Source organism: Heloderma suspectum, chromosome 9 (genome assembly GCF_057233095.1).
Source record: "Heloderma suspectum isolate Gila_16-S chromosome 9, 16-S_ref, whole genome shotgun sequence".
NCBI classification, from domain to species: domain Eukaryota; kingdom Metazoa; phylum Chordata; class Lepidosauria; order Squamata; family Helodermatidae; genus Heloderma; species Heloderma suspectum.
The window spans coordinates 26,764,961-26,790,943 of record NC_139466.1 but is presented as its reverse complement, the minus strand read 5'-3'; the positions used below and the strand labels follow the sequence as shown (position 1 = coordinate 26,790,943).

At 45.9% G+C, this 25,983-nt stretch overlaps 1 protein-coding gene across 1 annotated transcript; it reads left to right on the top strand.

The window, feature by feature from the left end:
• On the top strand, window positions 1–23,547 carry LOC146338513 (interferon upsilon receptor 1-like). Its single transcript, XM_084813949.1, has 8 exons — window positions 1–119; window positions 3,990–4,113; window positions 11,127–11,311; window positions 14,118–14,281; window positions 14,858–14,938; window positions 16,932–17,064; window positions 19,498–19,631; window positions 22,755–23,547. Exons 1-8 carry the CDS (start codon window positions 62–64, stop codon window positions 23,484–23,486), a joined length of 1,611 nt encoding a protein of 536 aa, XP_084670075.1. The 5' UTR covers window positions 1–61; the 3' UTR covers window positions 23,487–23,547.
• The last annotated feature ends 2,436 nt before the right edge of the window (window positions 23,548–25,983 follow it).

Sequence of the window (25,983 nt, the reverse complement as noted above, 5' to 3'; positions counted from 1 at the left end):
GAATTCAAATGTGAGGCCCAGTGACAGTTGGATGTAGAGCTGGGGGTCCCAGTGAAGAATCATGGCTATGGCATCATGGGCTGTTCTTTCGCTCCTTATCGGTCACTTTTTCCAGCAGGGTAAGACTTCATATTCTTAAAGACAGAAAAAAAAGACATTTCTTGAGTTGGTGAGGAACGCTTGGCTAAGTCTTTTGGGAGGCCATCTGCACTTCCGTCTTCCTGGTGCTGAGAGAGAATGCTTCCTTGTGCAGATGGGGGGGGGGAGTCAAAGGAACTCGTATATTCATAGATTAGGAAGGTCCTTCCAAGGCTTTTTGGGGGGTGGGAGTGGGGCAATCCTATTTGTAATAAGCAAATACATTCATTTATTTCACTTATATGCTGCCCAATAGTATAATGATTCCTTGATGGGAGGCGAGAGTTTGGAGCTGTTTTTCTGAATGGGTGATCACACCTGCAGAAGTGAGGCCTGAGGCTCCTGGGTGGGTGGAGGGGCAGAAAGAAAAGCATAGGCCCAGAGACAGAATTCGTGTTCAGGGGTTTTAAATGGAGTTGGTTGAAACTGAAAATTTCCAGAAAATAAGAGAATTGCATCTATGCAGAGAAAAGCGAAAAAGAAAACCTCAATGGGTGCCACAGAAAACAGGTTTGAAGACCGCAGGGCAGCTTTCCCAAGCCTCGTGCCCTCCGGATGTTTTAGGCTTCAACTTTCATCAACCCCAGCCAGCATAGCTAAGGGTCAGGAATTCTGGGAATTGTAGTCCAAAACATTTGGAGAGCACCGGTCCAGGGAAAGCTGCGCTACGGAACTGCCTTATACCAGGTCAGACATTGGCCTGTCTAGCTCAGTATTGCCTTCCCCAACTTGGTGCCCTCCAGATGTGTTGGACTACAACTCCCAGCATTCCCCAGCCAGCAGGCGCCAGTTTGGGGAATGCTGGTCTACACTTACTGGTAGCAGCTCTCCAGGGTTTCAAACACAAGTTTTTCCCCACCCTACCTGGAGAAACCAGGGACTGAACCGGAGACTTTCTGCATGCAAAGCACGTGCTCCACCAGTGAACTAGAGCCAAGCCCATGCTTATTTGTTGAAGTTTACCCCAAATGCATTTCAAGCTTTCCGTTGTTTATCAAAGCTGTATTACCACTCTTTTCATAAGAGTATTTATTTTCCTCTTTCTCCTTCTGAAAGGGTGGTCAATTATCCTAGTTAAAGAGCAGCAAGCTTGAAATGCCTTGGGTGTAAACTTCACCCCCAGAAATCCATTTTCTACAGTACCATTGGATGTTTTCAATCTGTTTCTCTCCCCACCCCACCTGCGCTTTCAGCGGAATTTGATGCAACTGCGGAATTTCAGCGGAATTTGATCCAACCGCCTGCCTGGTTGTTGCAGGTTGTTCCATCAACCATCAACCTGGTTGATGCAGGTTGGCATGTTGTTGGCACAACATGCCAACCTGCATCGTGGGGGCTTATGTAAATGGCTGTCATACACGGGGACAGAGGAAGAAGCCACGATGGCTTCTTTCCCCATTGCGATTGTCCGAACCTAGTCTGTGTGTTTTTGCTCAAGTGCAGAAATTGGTACTGTGTGCAGAGCTTGGCATCCTGAAAATTTCAGTCTCATCTTGTTTAAAAATAAGAAAGTTTCTAGTCCTCAAAACTAAGAAAACAGATTTGGAAGTTTGTGTGTGAGTGAATGACTCATAAAAGGGGGGGGCAAAGATGGGCATGTGTGTGGAGGATTTACAGTTGTCAGAGGACATTGTGTGTTGGAGCTCTGAGTGCAATTTATCCCTCCCTGTGATTTGTAGAATAAGTTATGCCTAATTATACATGCAAGTTACTTTGTCATCATGTAGAAGAAGTCCCCAAACTCAGCATTTCCTTGGTGCATAATTCTGCTTTTTGTGTTTGTGCATTGTAAACACAGCCCTGACTACAGTCCTATGTATTGTTCTCTGTATTTGGTTCTGTGCATTCTTGTGCACTCACCCCACTTCACCCCAATTCTCAGTATGGTGAGAAGTTTCAGGAGGAACTGTACTGGGCTTTGTTTCCTTTAGATGAGAGAGTACTGGAGACTCAACATGTCTACATAATACTTGTTTTATTTACAAGTATACAAGCAGAGCTTGTACAGTAAATAGAAGCCAGAAGATCTATTAGCCCACATCACATCCCCCAAGAGAGACCCTCCTTAAAACCTCAAGGTGTTCACATTCAGCCTACTCAGAACTCCCTCTGTTCTGGTCTCCAAGTCCATAATGTGTGAAGTGGTTCCCTGAAAGCCATCCAGACGTGCACCTTTCAGACCTTTTGCTCTGCATGTCAGTTGACCATTTGGGCCATGTTGTATTCAGGAACATGTGGAATTAATGGTGCATTGTCCCTTTAACAACAACCCAACCTCCTGACTCCCCAACCCTCTCTTCCCTTGGACTAGGAGAAACCTCTGCTGAAGGGGTATGGTTCAGGGCCCTGTCAGGACACTGTAGAGCAGGGGTGAGCAGAAGGTAGGTCCAGATGTGTTGGACCTCAATTCCCAGAAGCCCCTGCTGACATGGCCAACAGTCAGCAGTGCTGGGAGTTGAAGTCCAACAACAACAAAAATCTGGAGATGTACCTTCTGCCTGCCCCTGCTATAGAGAACCCTGGTTAATTGACCTGTCACTTTACCAATGTCTAGAAAGATGGGTCACTGTTGTATATGACATCAGACCATTGCTCAGTCTAGCTCAGTAGTGTCTACAAAACCCTTCTCCAACCTGGTCCACTCCATATCTGCTGGACTACAATACGGTCATTGGTTTGTTGGCTGGTGATGATGTGAGTCAACACAGATGGGGGGAACACAGAGGTGATGCGAGTCCAACAAATCTGGAGAGCACCAGGTTGTGAATGCTAGTCTACACAGTGACCTGGTTCACACGATCAACACAGCCCATTGTGGCTTATCCAACCCAGAAGTCTCCTGTTCTTTAATGGCTGTGGATGTCCCCTTTGTATCGTCTGTTGAACTTTAATTACTCATGTACTGGGTTCCATACAGGCATGTAGCTCAGTGACAGAGCACATGCTGTGCGTGCAGAAGGTCCCAGGTTCAAACCCCAGCACCCTCAGGCAGGATTGGCAAAGACTCCTATCAGAAACCCTAGAGAGCTGCTTCCAGTCGGTGGGCTGGTTCGCACAATCACCCCACCCCCCTGTGCCTTATTTAAGCCATGGTGGCTTGTGGTGGGTGCCAGTGACCAGTTTGAATATCCAGCCCCTGGTGGTGGGTTGCCATGGTTGGCTGTGTCGTACATCCCCCTCTATGGCTTGTTGGAGGGGGAAACGGCCTTCCAAGAACCCATGGGCTCTTATAGGGTTATTGGAGAATTGTTTTCCCCTCCAACAAGCCATGCTGCCCGGGCCTGGATGACACAGCAAACCATGACAACCCACCACCAGGGGCTGAATATTCAAAATGGCCACCACTGTGGCTTAAATAAAGCATGGTGGGGTGGGGTGATCGTGTGAACCAGCCCACTGACTGGAAGCAGCTCTCTAGGGTTTCTGATAGGAGTCTTTGCCAATCCTGCCTGAGGGTGCTGGGGTTTGAACCTGGGACCTTTTGCATTTACAGCATGTGCTCTGTCACTGAGCTACATGCCTGGAAGGAACAGGAATGCATGTGTAATCAAAGTTCAACAGAAGATACAAAGGGGACATCCACAGCCATTAAAGGATAGGAGACCTCTTCCTTATCAAATTTCCAGCTCCTATTAACTTTGGGCAAAACCCTAGTGAAGGACCCATTAGTATTCACCAGAGAGCAGTTGAGGTTTGAAACAGTAGAAACTCTGCTCCACCCCATCCTCTCTGCTGACTTCTAAGCCCATACTCATTTAGGACTTTAGCCTTTGTGGGTGATGAAAGCAGATCTGGGTTCCCCCTTTCCTTCCAAAGTTCTCAATCTGGTTTCTTTTGTTCTTTGTTCTCAGGAATGCTGCTGCTTTTACCACGGAATGTGACACTAATCTCTGAGAACTTTTACACCCTCTTGATGTGGCACCCAGCTCCAGACTCCACTGAAAATACTCAGTACGAGGTGGAGAGAAGTAATGGGTATGTTGTTGGCACTTAATCTTTTTCAAGAACTGGCTCCTTATTTCAGGGATGGGGAAGCTGTAGCTCTCCAGATGTTGAATTCTAACTCCCATCATTACTAAACCTTGGCTTTGCTGGCTGAGGGACGTTGAGAGTTTATTTATTATTTATTTATCAGCAGTAGTTATATACCGCTTCTCATTTGAATAAATCCCAAAGCGGTATACAAAAAGATTTTTTTTTAAAGTACACACAATGGAATCATATTAGAGGTTGGTTGAAAGATGGCTCACAACTGAGAGAAAGCCAAAGTAAATGGATATGTTTTCAACAATGCCAGAGTTGAGGCCTAATGTACCTCAGAGGGGAGATCATTCCACAGCATGGATGTCATCACAGATAAGGCCCAGCTCTGTGTTGCCATGGAAATCAGTAGGCTATGGCATGGACAACAGGGCCTTCCCTGAAGATCACAGTGGCCTGCAAGGCTGGTATAGGGGGAGACGTTCCTTGAGGTAATTTGATCCAGAGTTGTATTAGGCTTTGTATGCTAGTGTTGTTGTTCAGTCATTAAGTCATGTCCGACTCTTTGTGACCTCATGGACCATAGCACGCCAGGCCTTCCTGTCCTCCGCTCTCTCCCGGCGTATGCTCAAATTCATATTCATTGCATCGCTGATGCTATCTAGCCATCTCATCTTCTGCTGTCCCCTTCTCCTTTTGCCTTCAATCTTTCCCAGCATCAGGGTCTTTTCCAGAGAGTTTTCTCTTCACATTAGGTGGCCAAAATATTTGAGCTTCAGCTTCAGTCTCTGTCCTTCCAATGAGCACTCAGGGTTGATTTCCTTTAGGATTGACTGATTGGACCTCCTTGCAGTCCAGGGGACTTGTAAGAGTCTTCTTCAGCACCACAGTTCGAAGGCATCAATTCTTCAGTGCTCAGCCTTCCTTATAGTCCAGCTCTCACAGCCATACGTTACTACTGGGAAAACCATAGCTTTGATTATACGAATCTTTGTCGGCAAAGTGATGTCTCTGCTTCTTACTATGCTGTCTAGGTTTGCCCTAGCTTTCCTCCCAAGGAGCAAGCGTCTTTTAATTTCATGGCTACAGTCACCGTCTGCGGTGATCTTGGAGCCCAAGAAAATAAAATCTGTCACTGCTTCCATTTCTTCCCCATCTATATGCCAGGAAGTGATGGGGCCAGATGCCATGATCTTGGTTTTTTTAATGTTGAGTTTCAAACCAGCTTTTGCACTCTCCACATTCACCCTCAACAAGAGGCTCTTTAGATCCTCTTTGCTTTCTGCCATTAGGGTGGTATCGTCTGCGTATCTGAGGTTGTTGATAATTCTCCCGGCAATCTTAATTCCGACCTGTGATTCATCCAACCCGGCGTTTCTCATGATGTACTCTGCATATAAATTAAATAAGCAGGGTGACAATATGCAGCCTTGTCATACTCCTTTCCCAATTTTGAACCAATCAGTTGTTCCATGTCCGGTTCTTACTGTTGCTTCTTGTCCCTTGTACAGGTTTCTCAGGAGACAGGTAAGGTGGTCTGGTACTCCCATCTCTTTCAGAATTTGCCACAGTTTGTTGTGATCCACACAGTCAAAGGCTTTAGCGTGGTCAGTGAAGCAGAAATAGACATTTTTCTGGAATTCTCTTGCTTTCTCCATGATCCAGCAAATGTTGGTGATTTGATCTCTAGTTCCTCTGCCTCTTCAAAACCTAGCTTATACTTCCGGTAGTTCTCGGTTCACATGCTGCTGAAGCCTAGCTCGTAGGATTTTGAGCATCACCTTGCTGGCATGTGAAATGAGCGCAATTGCACGGTAGTTTGAACACTCTTTGGCATTGCCCTTCTTTGGAACTGGAATGTAAACTGACCTTTTCCAGTCTTGTGGCCACTGCTGAGTGTTCCAAATGTGTTGGCATATTGAGTGCAGCACTTTAACAGCATCATCTTTTAGGATTTTAAATAGCTCAGCTGGAATACTGTCATCTCCGCTAGCTTTGTTGTTACTAATGCTTCCTAAGGCCCACTTGACTTCACACTCTAGGATGTCCAGCTCAAGTTCAGTGACTGCACTATCATGGCTATCAGGGACATTCAGATCTTTCCTGTATAGTTCTTCTGTGTATTCTTTCCACCTCTTCTTAATCTCATCTGCTTCTGTTAGGTCCCTGCCTTCTTTGTCCTTTATCATGCCCATCTTTGCACAAAATGTTCCCTTGAGATCTCCAATTTTCTTGTAAAGATCTCTAGTCTTTCCCATTCTATTCTTTTTCTCTATTTCTTTGCATTGTTCATTTAAGAAGGCCTTCCTGTCTCTCCTTGCTATTCTCTGGAACTCTGCATTCAGTTGGATATATCTTCTCCTTTCTCCCTTGCTTTTCGCTTCCCTTTCTTTCCTCAGCTACTTGTAAAGCCTCATCAGACAGCCACTTGGCTTTCTTGCATTTCTTTTTCTTTGGGATGGATTGAGTTGCTGCCTCCTGAACAATGTTATGGACCTCCGTCCATAGTTCCTCAGGCACTCTATCTATCAGTTCTAATCCCTTAAATCTATTCATCACCTCCACTGTATATTCATAAGGGATATGATTTAGGTCATACCTGAATGGTTTAGTGGTTTTCCCTACGTTCTTCAATTTCAGCTGAAATTTTGCAAGAAGCAGCTCATGATCTGAGCCACAGTCAGCTCCAGGTCTTGTTTTTACTGACTGTATAGAGCCTCTTCATCTTTGGCTGCAAAGTACATAATCAGTCTGTTTTCGATATTGACCATCTGGTGATGTCCATGTGTAGAGTCGCCTCTTGTGCTGTTGGAAAAGAGTGTTTGCTATGATCAGCATGTTCTCTTGGCAAAACTCTATTAGCCTTTGTCCTGCTTCATTTTGTACACCAAGGCCATGCCTGCCTGTTATCCCGGTGATTTCTTGACTTCCGACTTTAGCATTCCAATCCCCTATGATGAAGAGGACATCTTTTTTTGGTGTTAGTTCTAGAAGGTGTTGTAGGTCTTCATAGAACCGATCAACCTCAGCTTCTTCGGCCTCAGTGGTTGGGGCATAGACTTGAATTACTGTGATGTTGAATGGTTTGCCTTGGATTCGTACTGAGATCATTCTATCGTTTTTGAGATTGTACCCCAGTACTGCTTTTCCCACCCTTTTGTTGACTATGAGTGCTACTCCATTTCTTCTAAGGGATTCTTGCCCACAGTAGTAGATATAATGGTCACCTGAATTAAATTTGCCCATGCTTATCCATTTTAGTTCGCTGATTCCCAAGATGTCGATGTTCAGTCTTGCCATCTCATGTTTGACCACCTCCAGCTTACCTTGATTCATTGATCTGACATTCCAGGTTCCTAAACAATATTGTTCTTTACAGCATTGGACTTTCTTTTCACCACCAGACACAGCCACAGCTGAGTGTGGGCTTTGGCCCAGCCGCTTCACTCTTTCTGGCGCTACTTGGAAATTCCCTCTGCTCTTCCCCAGTAGTATATTGGACACCTTCTGACCTGAGGGGCTCATCTTCCGGCGTCATCTCTTTTAGCCTTGTGATACGTTCCATGGGATTTTCTTGGCAAGAATACTGGAGTGGGTTGCCATTTCCTGCTCCAGTGGACCACATTTTGTCAGAACTCTCCACCATGACCTGTCCGTCTTGGGTGGCCCTGCACGGCATAGCTTATGGCTTCACTGAGTTATGCAAGCCCCTTCTCCACAACAAGGCAGTGATCCATGAAGGGGTGTATGCTAGTACCAACACCTTAAACTAGTCCGGGCTCCAGGTTTTGGAGGGTTCTTGGGCAAGACGCCTCCGTGAGACCCCTCCTTCAGTGAGTTTACCTTCTCACCACCATTGTCACTAGTTGCTCTTGCTGCTCATCCTCTTTCTCATCATTGCTGCCGCTTGCCTGCTTGACAGGCAGAGACCCAAGGAGCAAGTAGGCTGTGGCATATACTGCTCCGCTTTCTCACCACCACTTTTGTCTGGGCCAGAGTGAGAGGTATGTGAACAAGCAGGTTTCAGTGGTGAAGAGGAGGAGGAGCAAGTATGGGGTTGGGGGCTTTTGTTGGTGGGCCCCTGCTGGGATGTGGGCCCTTGGCAGGGGCCCAACTATGACTGCCCTTGACGCCAGCCCTGCCTTAAACCTAGGTCAGTAGCAGACTGACGCCCAGGATAGATCCTTTAGCACAGGTGTAATATGTGCATGGCAAAGCACTGCAGCTTCACCTAGAGGGCCACATGTTTTTCACTCCTGCGTCATTTGACATACGAAGCTGTCTTATCAGCTGTCTAGCCCAGTATCGTCAACTCTGAGAACCAAAGTCAATGTGACATGATGTCAATTCAATTATGTGAATGCAATTAAGTGCATCTTTTCTATTTGTTATGTAAATAGCAGCGGTGGGGGGAGGGGGGAGCTAAACAACTTCTGGCCCCTGAGGGTAGAGAGAGGAAATGTAATTCTTTCTCTCCCTGCCACAATCCTGACACAGATAGCCTCTCGGAAGCTATTTGCATTTCAAGGGAAGCCTCAATTGGCGCCAGTGGATGTCAGTCCTAATAGCTAAAGGGGACTTTATTTTAGCCTCACTTGGCAAAGGTGATAGCAATAATTAAACTAGTTCTACAAATAGTGCATAAACTGTGGAACTTGCTACTGTAAGATGTAGTGATGGCCACCAACCTGGATGGCTTTAAAAGACACATTCTAAGGATAAGGCTATCAATGGCTACTAGTCATGATGGCTATATATTACCTCCAATATCAGAGGCTGGATGCTTCTGTATACCAGCAGCTGGGGAACATGAGCAGGAAGGTGTTGTTACACCATGGCCGGCTCTTTCATTAGGGAGAGGGAGGTGCCTGCCTCCGGCAGCAAATGCTAGGGGGAAGGAGTAATGTGTTGGAGGATAGAGTTTTGTTTGCCACATGGCCTGCCCTTCACCTTCCAGCCTAGCCTGCTGTCCTCTGATGGTGAATGTTGTCCTGTCATTGGTGTTGAAATAAAATTCAACTGCCAGTCTGGTTGGCTTTCGTAGGCAGGCACCATCTTGTCCTTGTCCTTGTCCTCATGCAGCAAAATGTCTCGGCCCAGTCCTCTGTGGCATTCACATCTTGCTTGCAGCCTTCCTGTGGGCATCTGGTGCGCCACTGTGCAAACAAAATGCTGGACTAGGCAGGAGTGTGCAGAAGTCCAGATGTTTTGGACTTCAACTCCCAGAGCCTGCTGTCATGGCAAATGGTCAGGAATAGTAGGAACTGAAGTCCAAAACATCTGGAGATCTACTTTCTGCCCACCCCGGGGTAGATAGAGCTTTGATCTGATCCAGCAAGTTCTTACACTGTGTTTTTATGTTCTTACCCTGAGCTACAGGGAATCTTTGATGGGGGGAGCAGAATGTGCAGAATTTGCAGGTCCAATTTGAAGTGCGAGTGGTAAACTTTAAACTCTTAAATGGTTTGTGTCTATGTTATTTGAAGGATCACCTAAACTGGAATGCCTCTCCCAGAATGAAGTGAGCCATACTCTATGCTCTGCATCGAAGGCCCTTCTCTGGGAGCCTCCTCCGAGGGAGGCTTGGAGGGCGGCAACAAGAGAGAGGATGTTTTTGGTGGTGACTCTCCATTTATGCAATAATCTCCCTGATGAGGCCCACCTGGTGCCAACATTGTCATCTTTTCTGCACCAGGTTAAAACTGCCCTCTTCTCTCAGGCATTCGGCAGCATATGAGTCCCTTGATTGTCTCTGCGTGATTGCTTTAAATGGTTTTAGATATATGTTGTCCTTGTGTGTATTATTCGCTTTATGTCATTATGTGAATGGTTTTTATATTTTATATAATGTATTTTAATGGTTTTTAATTTTTGTGAACCACCCAGAGAACTTCAGCTATGGGGCAGTATAGAAATATAATAAATGAAATGAATGAATGTGTCAGGTGGGTAGAATTTGGAGTGCTATTGCTTACAAGGGTGTGCCCACTGCCATTTATGTATTTATATAACCAATTTCCCATTCTAAAAACACACCCTTCTTCCTGAAATGAACGTTGTAATATTATTTTTAAAGATCACCCCCCCCCCCCAGTTTTCTGAAAAATTCCTAGACTGAATCAGTGCTCTAGACATGGTGGTGCCCCCGTTGGTCCCACCCTGGCTGTGACTAGGGATGTACGGATTTTGTAAATTCCATTCTGTCTGTGTTTTGTGGATTGTCAGGTGCCATTCGTTCCATCGTGCACACATTGGCGGAATTGGATTTTTTTTCCAGTTTCCAAATTTGCGCAAATCCGCACTTGTGCAAATCTGCACTTGTGAAAATGTGCAAATCCCCCCCCCATGTTCATTTTCATGTTCATGCTTTACCTTGAGGGGGAGATGCACATTCTGGGCCAGTTTACATCTTTTTCTATGACTGAATTTGCATAAAATTCTGCAGAGTAAAAAACCGAGTCTGCAAGTCCGTGGAATCCGTGCGACTCAGGAAAAGCCAGTCCACTGCAGAATCCATTGGTCAGATTCATATGATACTGACCTCATTTGATTCTGCTGCAGATTTCTCTGTCATCCCTAGCTACTACCTTCTTAAAAACTGGGTCATTCCTACAGCTGCCAAGACATTTTGCTGCCTGAGTCAAAAGACAAGATGATGACCCCCATTCCATGTACAGAAGCTAACTGGACTAGACTGGCATTGAATCTTACTTCAACACTGCAAATGGGACAGCGTTTTTCATCGCACCTGAGGCAGCAGGCTAGCTTAGGGGGTACAGGGCAGGCTGAGTGGCATACACAGCTCAGTCTTCCAACACCTCACTGCCATTCCCTATCCCTCAGCATCTGCTGCCTGAGGCGGTGCTTCACTCTACCTAATGATAGGGCCGGCCCTGGTCATTGCATTGCCCCCGGAAATCCTGAACCAGAGGCTCCCTTGTTGGGTAGGGTGATATGAATGCTAAAAAGGGAGATCTCACTGCAATATTGCGTCTTTTGCTTCTAAGTAACAGATCTTATCCTGAGTGGATCAAAGAAACATCCTGCCGAGGAAACCATCTAAGACAGACCCAGAGCTGCCGTCTTCATTTGTCACATTTATTCAGCACTTACCAAGCCAGGGTGAGAGCCCGGGATGGATCCAGGTTGTCTGAATGGGCCAATTCAAACAGGCTGCAGCTGTACAAAGATAGTAAGGAAACCTTTTCTGCAAAGAATTCGAGAGTGGGAACAGAGCAGACCACTAATGAGTAGGGACCATATGAGTTGTTGTTGTTCAGTTGTTCAGTCGTGTCCGACTCTTCGTGACCCCATGGACCATAGCACGCCAGGCCTTCCTGTCCTGCGCTCTCTCCCGGAGTGTGCTCAAGTTCATATTCATTGCATCAGTGATGCTATCTAGCCATCTCATCCTCTGCCGTCCCCTTCTCCTTTTGCCTTCAGTCTTTCCCAGCATCAGGGTCTTTTCCAGAGAGTTTTCTCTTCGCATTAGTTGGCCAAAATATTGGAGCTTCAGCTTCATTATCTGTCCTTCCAATGAGCACTCAGGGTTGATTTCCTTTAGTATGGACTGATTTGACCTCCTTGCAGTCCAGGGGACTCGTAAGAGTCTTCTCCAGCACCACAGTTCGAAAGCATCAATTCTTGTGTATAAAATGATGTATGGTGTGGACAAAGTGAGTAAAGTGGGTAGGGGGAGACATTTTTCTCCCTCTCTCATAAAAGTCGAATTCAGTCTGATCCCATGAAGGTGAACGATGGGAGAGTCAGGAAAGATTCAGGAAGGACTTCTTCATGCAGCGTATAGTTCAAGTATGGGAATCGCTTCCTGAAGATGTTGTGGTGGCTGCCAGCTTGAACAGCTTTAAAAGGGGATCAGACAAATTCATGGAGGAGATGGCTATCCATGGATACTAGTCGTGAGGGCTACCTATAACCTCCAGGATCAGAATCAGTAGACCTTTGAATATTAGTTGCTGGGAAACATGAGTGGAAAGGTGCTATTGCGCTCATGTCCTACTTGTGAGCTTCCCATTGGGGCACGTGGTTGGCTACTGTGGGGACAGAACGCTGGACTAGAAAGGCCTTTGGTCTGATGCAGCAGGGCTCTTCTTATGTTCTATGTTTATGTTATGCAAGATCACATCACTCCAGTGCTAAAGGAGTTGCACTGGTTACCAGTTGTTTTCTGGGCCAAATTCAAGGTGTTGGTTTTGACCTTTAAAACCGTATATGGTTCTGGCCCAGCCTATTTTAAGGAGCGCCTCCAGCAACACCAGACAGGCCGCTTAACAAGATCAGCCTCGGATGGCCTTCTGTCTGTCCCATCAGCCAGGACAGCTAGACTGGTGGGGACGAAGGAGAAGGCCCTTTCTGTGGTGGCCCCCACTCTGTGGAACTCCTTCCCTAGGGAACTCCGTCATGTCCCCTCTTTAATGAGCTTCCGCCGTGCATTAAAAACGTGGTTGTTCAGGCAGGCATTTGGGGTGGGTTAGGGTATTTTAGAAAATGTTTTTATTGTAGAAATTTATTGTTTTAAACTGTTTTATTGTATGTTGTACATCGCCCAGAGTGGCTGGGTGACCAGTCAGTTGGGCGATTAATAAATTTAATAAATAAAAACATAAAATGTTCTAGGAAAGATGTACTGGGGAATATAGTGAATGGGTGATAGACTGGGCCATAGATTAGTGAACCAGAAAAAAGATAACTAAGTGGGGGCACATAAGGGCTTAAAAAGCTATGTGTGGCTGGGGCATTGCTAGGCCTGGCCCTGAATCTATTTTCCATGTGTTCTATGGAATGTGTTCTATGTGCCTGGGCTGTAAACCTTTTAAGTGCTTAGCAATGCCCCTGAGGTGTGATATGGATAGAGAGAGAAAGAAAAGTATTCCTCCCTCTCTCACAGTCCTAGAGCAATACCAGAATTAAATTGTTTAGCAGGAGATTCAGACAAAAGGAAGTACTTCACACAGCTGTGTATTATTATTATTATTATTATTATTATTATTATTATTATTCCACCTACTACTACTACTACATTTATATCTCTCCTTTTTTCTTCTTGCAAGGAGCCCAAGGCTTACATAGTTCTCTTCCTCTCCATTTTATCGCAACAACTCTATGAGGTAGGTTAGGCTGAGAGTTAGTGACTGACCCAAAGTCACCCTGTGAGCCTCTTGGCTGCGTGGGGACTAGAACCCAGCCCTCCCGAGTCCCAGTCTCACACTCTGAGCACTACACCACAATGCCTCTCAATGGATGGAGCTGACTGTTATGGTGCCTGGTGATTGGTCATTAGCAATTTCTGCCCACTTCAATGAGCAACTTGGCATGGGTGGGTGTGATTTTTGTGAAGGTCACAGCAGGGAGAAAGGGAAATAAACTGTTAAGCATCTCCACCCCCCACCCCATGCCCCCTGCAGTCTCAACCCCTCAATCCTGATCAAGACTCCCACCTCTTACCATCTGCTTCCCTCACTTTTTTTAAAAAAGAAAACAACAGCCAGGGCTGGCCTGAGACACTTTTTGCCTGAGGGAGAGCATCGAATGCTCCCCATGACCCACTCTCAGTCAAGATACACAGTACCCAAGGCCAGCCAAGTTATGTTGACACCTCAGATAGGAAGTCCCACAAGCATCCCTGCCATGGTGGTAATGATGATGTATTATTAATTTTTTATTATTATTATTATTATCATCATCATCATCATCATCATCATCAACAACAACAATTACAACGACAATAATATAAAGTAACAATTTGCTGCCTGTTCATGACACCCTCTGCCTAATGGTAGGGCTGGCCCTGTAATTACCCAGATGAGTTAAATGCAAACATGTATTTCACGTAATGTCTAGTTTGGTTCTGACATTCAGAAGAATCTGTAAAACTAAAAGGAGGGGAAGGATTTGGTTTACCAAATCTACTGGGGATACTGATGGGTGAAAGGGAAAACTGTGAACACCGTCTCTCTTCTCTCCCTCCCTCTCCTTAGCTGTTGTGGGTCCCCTTATTCTGTCTCTGGCTGCTGGGGACCACAACCTCACTGTGTCCATCTCTCTGCCCCACACTCCACTGAAGGAAACCTATGCTTACATGTCATCTCTGAAGATCCTGACCACCCTCCGCGGAGAAGGTGGAGACATCCAGAAAACACTGGTGGGTAAAAATATACTTACTGACTTAAGTTGGTGTGGGTTTTTTTTTCTCTGTTGCAAGTTGAATTCTGCTCCCCCACTCCAGTCCATTCCCCTGAATGGGGCAGATTGTACCGAATGGGTTAGTGTGATGGTCCAGTAGACCAGAAGCACCTCCAAATCAACATCTTGTGAATGGAAGGAGAATGGCCAATTGCTGAGGCAGACTTCCCCAACCCAGTGCCCTCCAGATGTGTTGGATCACAATACCTGATGGAGCGCCTCTCCCACTACAAACCTACCCATAGACTATGCTCATCATCCGAGGCCCTGCTCCAAGTGCTTCCTTTGAGGGAGGCTCAGAAGATGTCAACAAGGAAGAGGGCCTTCTCAGTGGTAGCTCCCTGATTATGGAACTCTCTCCCAAGGGAGACCCACCTGGCGCCAACATTATCATCTTTTCAGCGCCAGGTTAAGACTTTCCTCTACTACCAGGCATTTGATAGCGTATGATAAGGTTTTTAATTGGTCTTGGGATTTACTGTTGTTTAAACTTCTTATATTTTTGTACATTGGTTTTGTATTCTGTTATCTGAAGGATCGCCTCCTCCCATATGTACCTGCCTGGAGCCTTAGATCATCTTCAGGGGTCCTTCTCCAGGAGCCCCTGCCAAAAGAGGTAAGGCAGGTGGCTACCAGGAAAAATGCATTTTCTGCTGTGGCACCATGGTTATGGAACCAACTCCCTAGAAAGGTTTTTATTTTCCCAGGAATTTTAGCATTTTAGCATTCCAGGTTTTTTTTTAGCTCTGCAGTCTTAAATCTGCTATTGTGTTTAAAATTTCAAGGTTTTACTCTTTGTATTTTTATTCTGTAATTTTAATTTATTATATTTTATATTGTATTTTCTGTTGTATTTTTGTGGTTTTAATTTTGTGAACCACCCAGACAGCATCAGCTATTGGGAAGTATAAAAATGAAATAAAGAGAGAGAGAGAGTGAGAGTGAGAGAGAGAGATTTATACTGTTATATTGTATTGTAAACCACCCAGAGAGCTTTGGCTATTAGGCAGTGTAGAAATGTCATGAATGAAATGAAATGACTATAACTTCCATCATCCCCAGACAGCAGGCTACTGGACATGCTGTGGATTATGGGAGTTGAAGTACAGCACATCTGGAAGACGTGGGTTGGAGAACACTGTGCCAAGACAATAGGTTATGGTTACATGGTGGCATACAGTTTCCGTATTAGCCTGGCCACTAAGGGCTCCATCACACAGGCAGAGGATTCTGCATCAGTGCTGGTTCTTTCCTCATCCAGTATCATTGCAGGACTGGGTCGTTCTCTTTAGATGGCTGTCCCCATCGCATTACTTTTCATTTCTTTCCTTCTCACCGGGGTGGTGATGCCACTCAGAGGCATCGCCACCTTTCTGCGAAGAAGCATTACTCAGGGTGTAGCAATAATTCCTCCCTGGTTCCTGCCCTTTTCCCTCCCCTTGCACGTTACTGGTGGATGGGAACTGACACACAGACAGCCCCCCCCAATCTTCCCACCTCTCCCCCGCACCTCCCTATTCAGTGTTTTTGACAATCTCTGCCATTTACTCAGCCCTTTACTCGCTGGGAATGCACAGCAGGGGGGCATCCCGGCAGGTCAGAAGGCCAGCACGCCGCTCTGCTGACCTGCTGCTCTGCCAACCTGCCGTTCTGCTGCCTTGTTCAGAACGCTGCAGGCCAAAAATGGTGAGGACCCCAAATGGCACAGGCAATTTGTGATACACCCCACATCCCATCATCACCTCCTTTGCCATCATGACCACTCCCCCAACAACCCAAAACAACCACCCACAGCCACCAGCACACATCGGTTCATTCATGTTAGGGGAGAAATACATGGGGAGGTCATGGCGCTCCATTTGCGCATATTTGGGAAAATACCACATTTTTTCTGTTTGAGAAAAACATAGGATAGATGGGTGGAAATGGTGGGATAATGACTGGACGATTACAATGTCATGTAATGGACCCGCACAATTCAGTGAGTGGTCAATCATGAATGTGCAATAAACTGGAGGTGTAGAGACGCCCTAAGAGAAAAAAGTGACGAAGTCACAACAGTACCTGTTTATTGTGTGCTCTGCCCACCTGATGTTTCAGAGAAAAGTCGCCTTCAAGGCACTGCCTGCAACATAACAAAGTATACAAGTTTAAAAACATGCCTGTATAGAAGCTATACAGCATGCAACAAACACAACACACCATGGACTGAATACAAGTAAATACGTTGACATCTTAAATAAATTTAAAATAATAACATGTGGTTACAGAAAATATATTTTAAAAACCCTCAAACATTAGAAATGCTAAATACAACAAACAGTTTTTACCTGCACTATCTAAATCTGCTTGAACAACTTGACATTAAACAGTCACTAGTAAATTTCCCTTGGTCGTCTTTATATCTCACTCCCACAGGTGTATCCACAGCGCTGGGTGTTCATCATATGGGAAATGCAACATCAATGTAGGAGTGTTTCACTTACATACAGCTCTGGCTAAAGGCTTCCAGGAAGAAGTGGATGATTAAAGTGGTGCTGTGCTGTTGTTTCTTGCTGTTTCCAAGTACATGAGACCATGCTGACAGCCTATGCTTCTTTCTCCCCAAGATGCATAGAAACCTAATGAACCACACGTTTGAAGATGTCAAACCAAACGCCAATTACTGCGTCGAAGCTAAAGTCACTAGCCAACTGGCCAAGGAGGCTGTACGGTGTATCAGGATGCCCAGTGGCCCGGCAGGTGAGAGAGACTGGGGTCACTGCTACTGCTGTTTTTTCCCTCTGGGTCAGGTTTTGGGGGAGGAGGTGTGTTTGTGTGTAGGTGAATTGCAAATTTGTGCTATTCCACAAGGGATAGTGGAAGTATGCCTGAACTGAAACATATGAGAGCAGTGCGGTGGAGTGGTTAGAGCACCCTCCTCCAACTGGGTGCTCTCCAGATGTGTTGGACTACAGCTCCCATAATCCTGGGGGCTGATGGGAGTTGTAACCCAACACATCTGGAGGTTGAGGAAGGCTGGGTTAGAGTGTCAGCTGGATCTGGAAACTCAGGTTCAGTTCCTCACTCAGCCTAACATACCTCACAGGGTTGTTGTGAGGATAAAATTTGGGGTGGGAAACTGTGTATCCCAGCTTGAACTCCCCAGCAACTTAGCAGTGGTTGGTGGGCCTGTAGACAGAGGTGAGCTAGAGTGACCATGCCCCCCACTATTTTTTTTTACAAACAAATAATTAAAGAACAGTTTACAGTTTTGTCTTTAAAAGGCCGGCAAACCAGATAAACTGCCCCACTACTTTTTTTTCTCTCCCCCCCCCCCTGCAAAACTTTAGGCTTGCTATGGACCTGGTTGTTGGGGGACATGAGACGAATAGTGCTAGTCCTGCTTGTGGGGTCCTGGTTGATAGTTGGTTGGCCTCTGTGTGAAAAGAATGCTGGATTAGATGGACCCTTGGTCAGATCCAGCATGCCTCTTCTTGTGTTCTTATGTTCTTAACTCCTTGCAGGAGAGGTGGGATATACATGTAATACTTAAATAATAAGCATAATATCCTTCTGGATCCAGAAATGGTTTTGGTTGGCAGAAGGAGATGGGGAGCAGAGATCCGGGATGGGGTGGAGAGAACAGGCGCATGCATGTGCGGTGTCCTGTATTTGTTTGTTTGTACTGAAAAAGTGTAAAATGCTCAATAAACAGGTTCCCCAACCTGGTGCCCTCCATATGTCTCGGACTACAACTCCCAGCAACCCTGGACAGCCATGCTGGCTGGGGGATACTGGAGTTGTGGTCCAAGACCTTCTGGAGGGCACTAAGTTGGGGAAGGCTGGTGCAATGGTATTGGGGCCAGCCCAGCCCTACCATGAGGCAGAATGAGGCAGCCACCTCATGCAGTCGATTCGGGGTGTCATGAAAGGGCAGAAAGTCGTCCATTATTTCATTTCTTATTGTTGTATTTTTGCTGTCAGGGAGTGGGCAGGGGTGCTTGTGGGTTTGCTTGTCCTTTGCCTCAGGTGCCAAAATAATGAAGCTAGCCTTTGAGGACTATGCATTTCGATCTAAACCGGTGCATGTGTGTGTATGCTTGCACACACATGATTAGCTGTTCCACGCCATTTGCTGGGCATAAAAATGATCCTTCAAGGAAGATCCATGAAGAATGCCCCCACCCCACCCCACCCTGTCCTTGGGGTTGCAAAAAAGAGAGACTGCTAAGGAAGCCAACTTTGTTTGGACAAGTTTAGCCTGGCAGATTGCCTTTTGTTGAGTGATCTGCAGCAACGGCCGGGGATGGCTGGCTTTTGCAAGACCAAAGCAATGACTCAATAGTCTCTTCCATGAGGCATGTTGCCCAGCTCCCCTAAGGAATATGTTCATGGAGATCTCTGTGTAGATGCAAAGCATTTCAGTAGTTTGAGGCAGACAAGACTCACAGTGCAGGCGAGGAAGCCAGACAGAACTCTGGAACATTATTAGGGTGCAAGGCTCCCCCCCTGCAATCTGATGGGGGAGCAGTATTTCCTGGAGAAATAACTTATGCTCAGCTCGTATATCCTTCATAATAAAAGAGGATGTGGGATGTGTGTCCGTCTGTCCATCTATCCAGCAGTACCATAGCACTAAGACTGTGAAACCTAAAACCTGGCATGCATATTAAAGGGACCCTAGGGCTGTGTGTACCTTGGGGTTATTTTGTTTTTAAAATGCATTAATTAATTAACAATCAATTAATGCATTAACATCTTCAGCCACTAGGGGAAGACTTCCCTAACCAGCACATCACTTTGCAGTCCACACAGTTTGAAGCCAGGGGAGATTAATAGCCTGAGGGACAGAGTTCTATGCTTGCATCCTCTCCTCTGCTATGGGGCAGCCACCCCTCAAAGGGACGGAGTGGACAGATCTCACCGTCATGGGGGCTACAGGGCAGGGGCCGTGCCCAGGGGTGCCAACAGGCATGGCTTCACTCAGATGGGGCGGGGTCAACGTGTCTAACTCTGACGGTTGTGTAAGTTTGCTTGAAGGCTTCACTGTATCAAACTATAGGATATTCCACCCCATGCAAAGCCGGGTCTGTTCACTAGTTTGTAAATAAGTGGAAGTATGAACACCGTAAGCTTCCAGTCAGTCACACCTTCCCCACTCCATTTACCATCCATTGCTCTTGCCCTTTTCAGGTGACTACTGGTCTGTCTTGGTTATGGTGTCTGTCATCCTGTTTGGACTCATCCTGTTGGGTGCAGTTGGGAGGGCTTTCTTTAAGGACTATGTGCATCCAAGCTCATCGGAAATGGAGGTCCCCAAATCACTGGTGAGTGGAAGCTGATTCTTTTTATTTGGCACAAGCAGTGACAACTGTGCCCCTATTTGTTGAAGTGCCTGGGTTTCTTGAACCCTGGTTGATGGTGATATGCAGCGTATGCCTTGAGTGAGCTCTCTTGCATGGACATCTTGGGCATCTCTACACCAGCCTAAAATCCTGCATTTAAAACAGGGCTTTCTGCTTCCATTTTAAATGCAGGATCACGACGACTCCCTTTTTCAAGTGCTTCCTTTCCCCCCGCCCCTTTCCCCCTCCTCCTTCCCGTATCTGAGTCTTCCATTATCTTTCACTGATCTTGGGCCTCTTCTGTTTATGCTCTTTTCATGGAGGAAACTCAAGTGGAATACAATGGGGTAATTTGATAGCTCATTATCTGTGATCTACTTAAAAAATGGAACAAAGGGAATTTAGTGCAGGAGACGCCCTGGAGGGTCCTGTAAAGTGAGGGAGCAATCTCAATCCCAAGATGAAAGCTTTGTGTGAAGAAAGCCCTTGTGTGTCTCCCCAAAGACTAGGAAGAGATGAACAGGTCAATTTCACTTTCTCCCCCGTTCAGATTTCTTAAACCTCAAGTTCTTTCTGTCCTGTGTTTCTGAAGAAAATTGCAAATTTTGGTAAGTTCTTATCAAATGACAAACGAAATGAAATTCTCACCCATCTGCACTGGCCAAATTCAATAGGCACAGTTTTCCACAGCATGGAGAGGACCATGTTGTACCTGCTTGCCATATAGCTATTAAAGATCCTGTCAGGGAAAAGAAATGACAACCCCAATTCAGCACTACAACACATAGCTGAATACATAGAGATTCAAACGCAGACCTTTAAGAGCTCCGCTTTCAGCCCCACCGCCTGGATGGGCATAACTGCCAGTTTCATAAGAACATAAAGAAGAGCCATGCTAGATTAGACCAAGGTCCTTTCTAGTCCAGCATTCTGTTCACACAGTGGTCAACCAGCTGCCTGTGGGAAGGCCACAAGTAGGACATGAGTGCAATAACACCTTCGTGCCCATGCTCCCCTGCAGCTGGTATATAAAAGCATGCCTTCTCCCACGTTCACATTTTTTAAAAATCTGAAATTCTCTCCATTACTTCTATGGAGAAATTTGCAAATTTTTGTAAGTTCTTATAAAAGAAAAAGAAAACCCCAAACCAAACAAAATTCACACCCATTCCTACCAAGGACACCAGTGTCCTGTGCACACTACAGTTTTAAAACAGTTTCAAACCTTGCTAGGGATCAGCTTACACATACACCAGAATGAAGCTGTGATGAGCCATGTTTGTTTATTTACAGTACTTTTTGCTCCGCTCTTCAGCCAAAAAAAGACTCCTACAGTGGCTTTCAAAGACTAAAAATAAGACAGTCCCTGCCCTTAGGCTTACAACCCAAACTCCATGTTAGGCATAATTAGAAAAGGAATTGAGAATAAAACTGCCAATATCATACTGCCCCTATACAAATCAATGGTGCGACCACACTTGGAATATTGTGTACAGTTCTGGTCACGACACCTAATATATATATATATATATATATATATATATATATATATATATACACACACACACACACACACACACACACACACATCTATATGGCACTACTTTGACCCCCCCACCCCATCGCAACTGCACAGCAATGCGGCTTTGAATCTGCATGCCCTGTGATACACTCGCAAGGTACTGTGTGCTTCCCTAAGAGACTCGCCGTGCCCTTTTTTTTTGCCATTATACTGAAATGCGCAGCTGGGCAGTCCCATGAGTGCGGGGGTGTGACACTTCAGTGGCTATTTTATATTTCAAGGGCTCTGCTGTGTCTTTCTGACCCTGTTTTAGGTAAGAATTGGGTGTTTTGTGCTCCTTCATTTCCGCACTGTCAGTTTGTCAGTTCCCCAGCCTGAGACTCTCACGATGGTTCACACTCACAAGTGTGAGCACTGCATGCCTACCCATTACTCCGAAATGGTGCCCGGAGCGATGTTGTTCCTTCCCCAAGACCCTCCCCAGTCCTTGGATACTGAGTCCAAAAGTAACCATTGTGAAGATACAAAGCTGCAAAAAAATGTGCGAAAGTGTGATTAAATAAATGAAAACGCCCCTCTGTGCCTCTGTAACTGCGCAGCTGCAAAGGGATGGGGGAACAAAGGGGCATCATAGTGTGATGCAGGCACTATGCACACCTACAACACGCCCACTGTAAGATGCAAAGTCAGTTCGGGGAAGGAACAGACGGCCCGCAACCGCGGGGGAACCCACAGCAACCCCCCAAAATCACAGTAGAACGACTCCTTGGAATTCTGCTTTTTCTGGGCAAAAACCACGGATGGCTGTGAAGTCACGACTGTATCATCCATCATGAGGGACCTCGACTCGCACCCTCCCTGGAGTAAAAGCCTGGTGTAGATGGGGCCTAAAACAATCAAGGGTCCGGAGCATCTCCCCTATGAGAGAAAGTTACAACAGCTGGGATTGTTTAGCTTGGAAAAAAGGAGGGCAAGGGGAGACATGATAGAGGTGTACAAAATGATGCATGCTGTGGTGAATGGGGATAAGGAGACATTTTTCTCCCTCTCTTAGAATACTAGAACCTAGGGTCATCCTATGAAGCTGATTGGTGGGAGATTCCAGACAGATAAAAGGAAGTCCTTCTTCACACAACGCATAGTTAAACTATGGAACTTGCTCCCACAGGATGTAGTGATGGCCACCAATTTGGATGGCTTTAAAAGGGGGTTAGACAAATTCCTGGAGGAGAAGGCTATCGATGGCTACTAGTCTTGATGGCTCCAGTACCAGAGGCAGTACACCAGTTACTGGGGAACATGGATGGGGGGGGTGCTGTTGCGCTCATGCCTTGCTTGTGGGTTTCCTGTGGGTAGCTGGTTGGCCACTGTGTGAACAGAATGCTGGACTAGATGGACCCTTGGTCTGATCCAGCATGGCTCTTCTGATGTTCTTAAGACATGACACAAAAGGAAAAGGGATTGGGAGGGAGGAGGGAAAAAGCAAACATTCAGACTCCAATTTTTAGGTTCAAATGTTTGAGGTTTATGTTTGGAGCGGGAGAGCATTTATATAGGACTGATGATCTGCTCATTGCCCACAGACATTTCTGAATGTGAATCCTCCGGCTTTGAGATCTGTCCTTCCCTTGGAAGATGGTCCCAGGGCTTCCCTCGCAATGGTGGGGTTGCCCTCTGATAATGACAAGATGCCAACAGAGCAGGAAGGATGCTGGATCCGGTTAGATCCAGGTGGCTGCTGTGCTCGGGGATGGAGCGACTACTGTGCCAATGGTTTTGATCAGAGCCATTCAGGCGATGAGGGCTCCTCCCTTTTGTCGATTGCCATTGTAGACTCCCTCTCATCAGGAGGACTGGTGAGGGATGAATATCCAACAGACAGGAGCTATAGAACTTCTCTGGAGCTCTTCGAATCTTCTAAACATCCATCTCCTTCATCAGCAGGGCTTCGTCCTCATGGCTCGGAGACAGAGTCCTGGGGACTGATGTGCGAAACATGCAGTGAAGGTGGGCAGGTGGAGTGGCCTTCTTCTTCTGGGACTGATATTCCCCTCAACACTGTGGCTCTGCAGGCTGTTCTGGACACACAAGGCCTCCTATATAGTCCAAGGACTTCTGCTCTAGTGGAAGATTGCGGTGCCTACCCAGAGGCCCCAGCCCAGCAGGCCTCCGAGTCAGAGGCATGCCAAGGACAGAGCGGTTTCCACAAAGGTGTGGAGCTTCTCAGCAGCTCCAACCTGGAAGCTAGAGACTCAAAGGCAATGCGTCTCCTAGGTTATGAATTCCGCCAGTCCATCCTTTCCTGTGAATCATAGTTCCAAATGTCATCTATCTGTCTGTGTGTCTGTGTGTCTGTCTGTCCGTCCATCCATCCATCCATCCATCCATCCATCCATCCATCCATCCATCTATTTATTTCTTAATTTACTTCCAAGTCTTTATAAGCTGATGCCCTCACAAAGCAGCATATAGCAAAAGAAATGACGCGGATCCGATGGGTAGAAAGATGTACACTGCTAGTGAAAGCTGTGCTGGCTAAACCACTTACAGCCTTAGTTGAAGGCATTTGTGAAGAGAAATGGCTTCAAGCCTTGCTTAAATGCCTGCACTGAAGGAGCAAGGCATTAGTCAATAGGAAGGGAGTTCCAAAAGGGCCACCACTGGGAAGGCACTGTCTCTTGTGCTCACCGGCCTAACTGATCTTACCGGTGGGCAGATGATAGAACCTCTGAAGCAGCTCTTAAAGTGTGGGCAGGATCATCAGAAGGAGATGGTCTTTTAGGTACCCTGATCCCACACCATTTAGGGCTTTAAAGGTTAACACCAGCTCTTTAATGTTAACACCAGAGTGCATGATGCAGAAAGCTGGCGTGGGCAACCTGGTGCCCTCCAGATGTTTGGGACTACAATTACCATAAGCCCAGCCAGCATGGCCAATGGTCAGAGATTGTGGCAGTTGTGGCCAAAAACATCTGGAGGGCACCAGGTTGCCTAACCCTTCTTTAAAGCAACCTAGAAATCTAGAAACCCCAGCAGCCATTCATCCTCCTTGCAGGAGAAGGCAGGATCTGAGGAGAGGGAAAAGTCCATCTTGATGCCCCCCCCCAAAGGAAATTATCCTCTCCCCCCCCCTCCCCTCTATTCTTCCAGGGTAGGGGAGGATGGTAAGACAGTGTTCTTACTTGTGATAATTACAACTGGTTGTAATCCGCCCACAGAACGTTAGTTATTAGGTGGATTAGAAATATATTAAATAAATAAATATGATTTATGATGAGGATGGTCTTATAGGCCCCTTCCAACCCTACTATTCTAAGATACCCTGTCCAAATATGGTCATGACTGGAGTGCACAAACAAGTGCCAGAAAATTGTAAGAGGGAATGATGCCATAGCACCCACATCTAATCTACCCCACGTTGGTGTTACCCTTTTGTAGCACTGAGGCTCCAGAAATCCTCCAATCAGAAGAAAAACAGGCAGGTTGGGTGTTGCCTCATTTGATAGATCACTTGGACTTGCAGATCTTGTGTTCACGAATGGTGTGGGCGCTGGCAGTGATTGTCTTGTCCTCCACATCTTCCCAGCTACATTCATTCATTCATTCATTCATTCATATATTTCTTAGCTGCCATTCAATGCCATGGTCTTTCCAAGGCAGCTTATAATATAAGAAGAGTTCAGTTCAGTAGCAAGTAACTTATAGAAGCACTTTAAATTTAAACATTTTTTAGAAAATAAAGCCAGTTAAAATCAAATGCAATTTCAAACATCAAACAAAAAGCAAAGAGCAGGCAACATCTTCAGTTAAAAGCCACAGAGGGCAAGTATGTTTTTGAAGTCCTCTTATGCCAGATCTCTCTCTGTAGTTCTAACTTCTACCTGAGAAACAGGTGATTTGCCTTGGGGAGAGACTGTAGCTCAGTGTTAATGCATTTAAATGCAGAAGGTCCCAGGTTCAATCCCCGACATCTACAGTTAAACATGGAAGAGGAATCATGCTGGATCAGAGTAAAGGCCTATCTAGTCCAACGTCCCTTCCTGCAGTGGCCAACCGAAGGAAGCCCACAAGCAGGACATGAGCGCAATAGCACCCTCCCAATGTGTTCCCCAGCAAGTGGTATTGAGAGGCACACTGACTCTGATACTAGAGGGAATATACTGCCATCAGGACTAGTAGCCATTGATAGTCTTCTCTATGAATTTGTCCAATCCCTTTGGAAGCTGTCCAAGTTGGTGGCTATCACTACATCTTGTGGTAGTCAACTCTACAGTTTGACAACACGCTGTGCAAAGAAGTACTTCCTTTTATCTTCCCTCAATCTCCCATCAGTCAGCTTCATGGGATGACCCAAGGGTTCTAGTATTTTGAGAGAGGGACAAAAATGTCTCCTTATCTACTTTCTCCACACCATGGATTACTTTATACACCTCTATCATGTCCCTCCTTACTCACTTTTTTTAAAAGCTAAAAATCCCTGGATGTTGTAACCTTTCCTCATAGGGGAGTTACTGCAGCCCCTTGATCACACGTCTAATCAACACATTAATATTTTTATTAGAGGATTTTGAATTTATAAGTTCAAAGATAAGCAGCAAAGCAGTGTATATCATTCCCTGAAAACTCAGATGCATTTGCGGGAGTTTGGTGGGCAACAATAACAGCTTGTATATAGTACGGCATGCACACTGATTCTACATGAATTACATTGGTTGCCAATTTGATCCTGGACTCATTTTAAAGGGCTGGCGTTAATCTCAGTTTAAAGTGCTGGTGTTAATCTGGTCCTATTCTGTATAGGCTTTTAAAGAC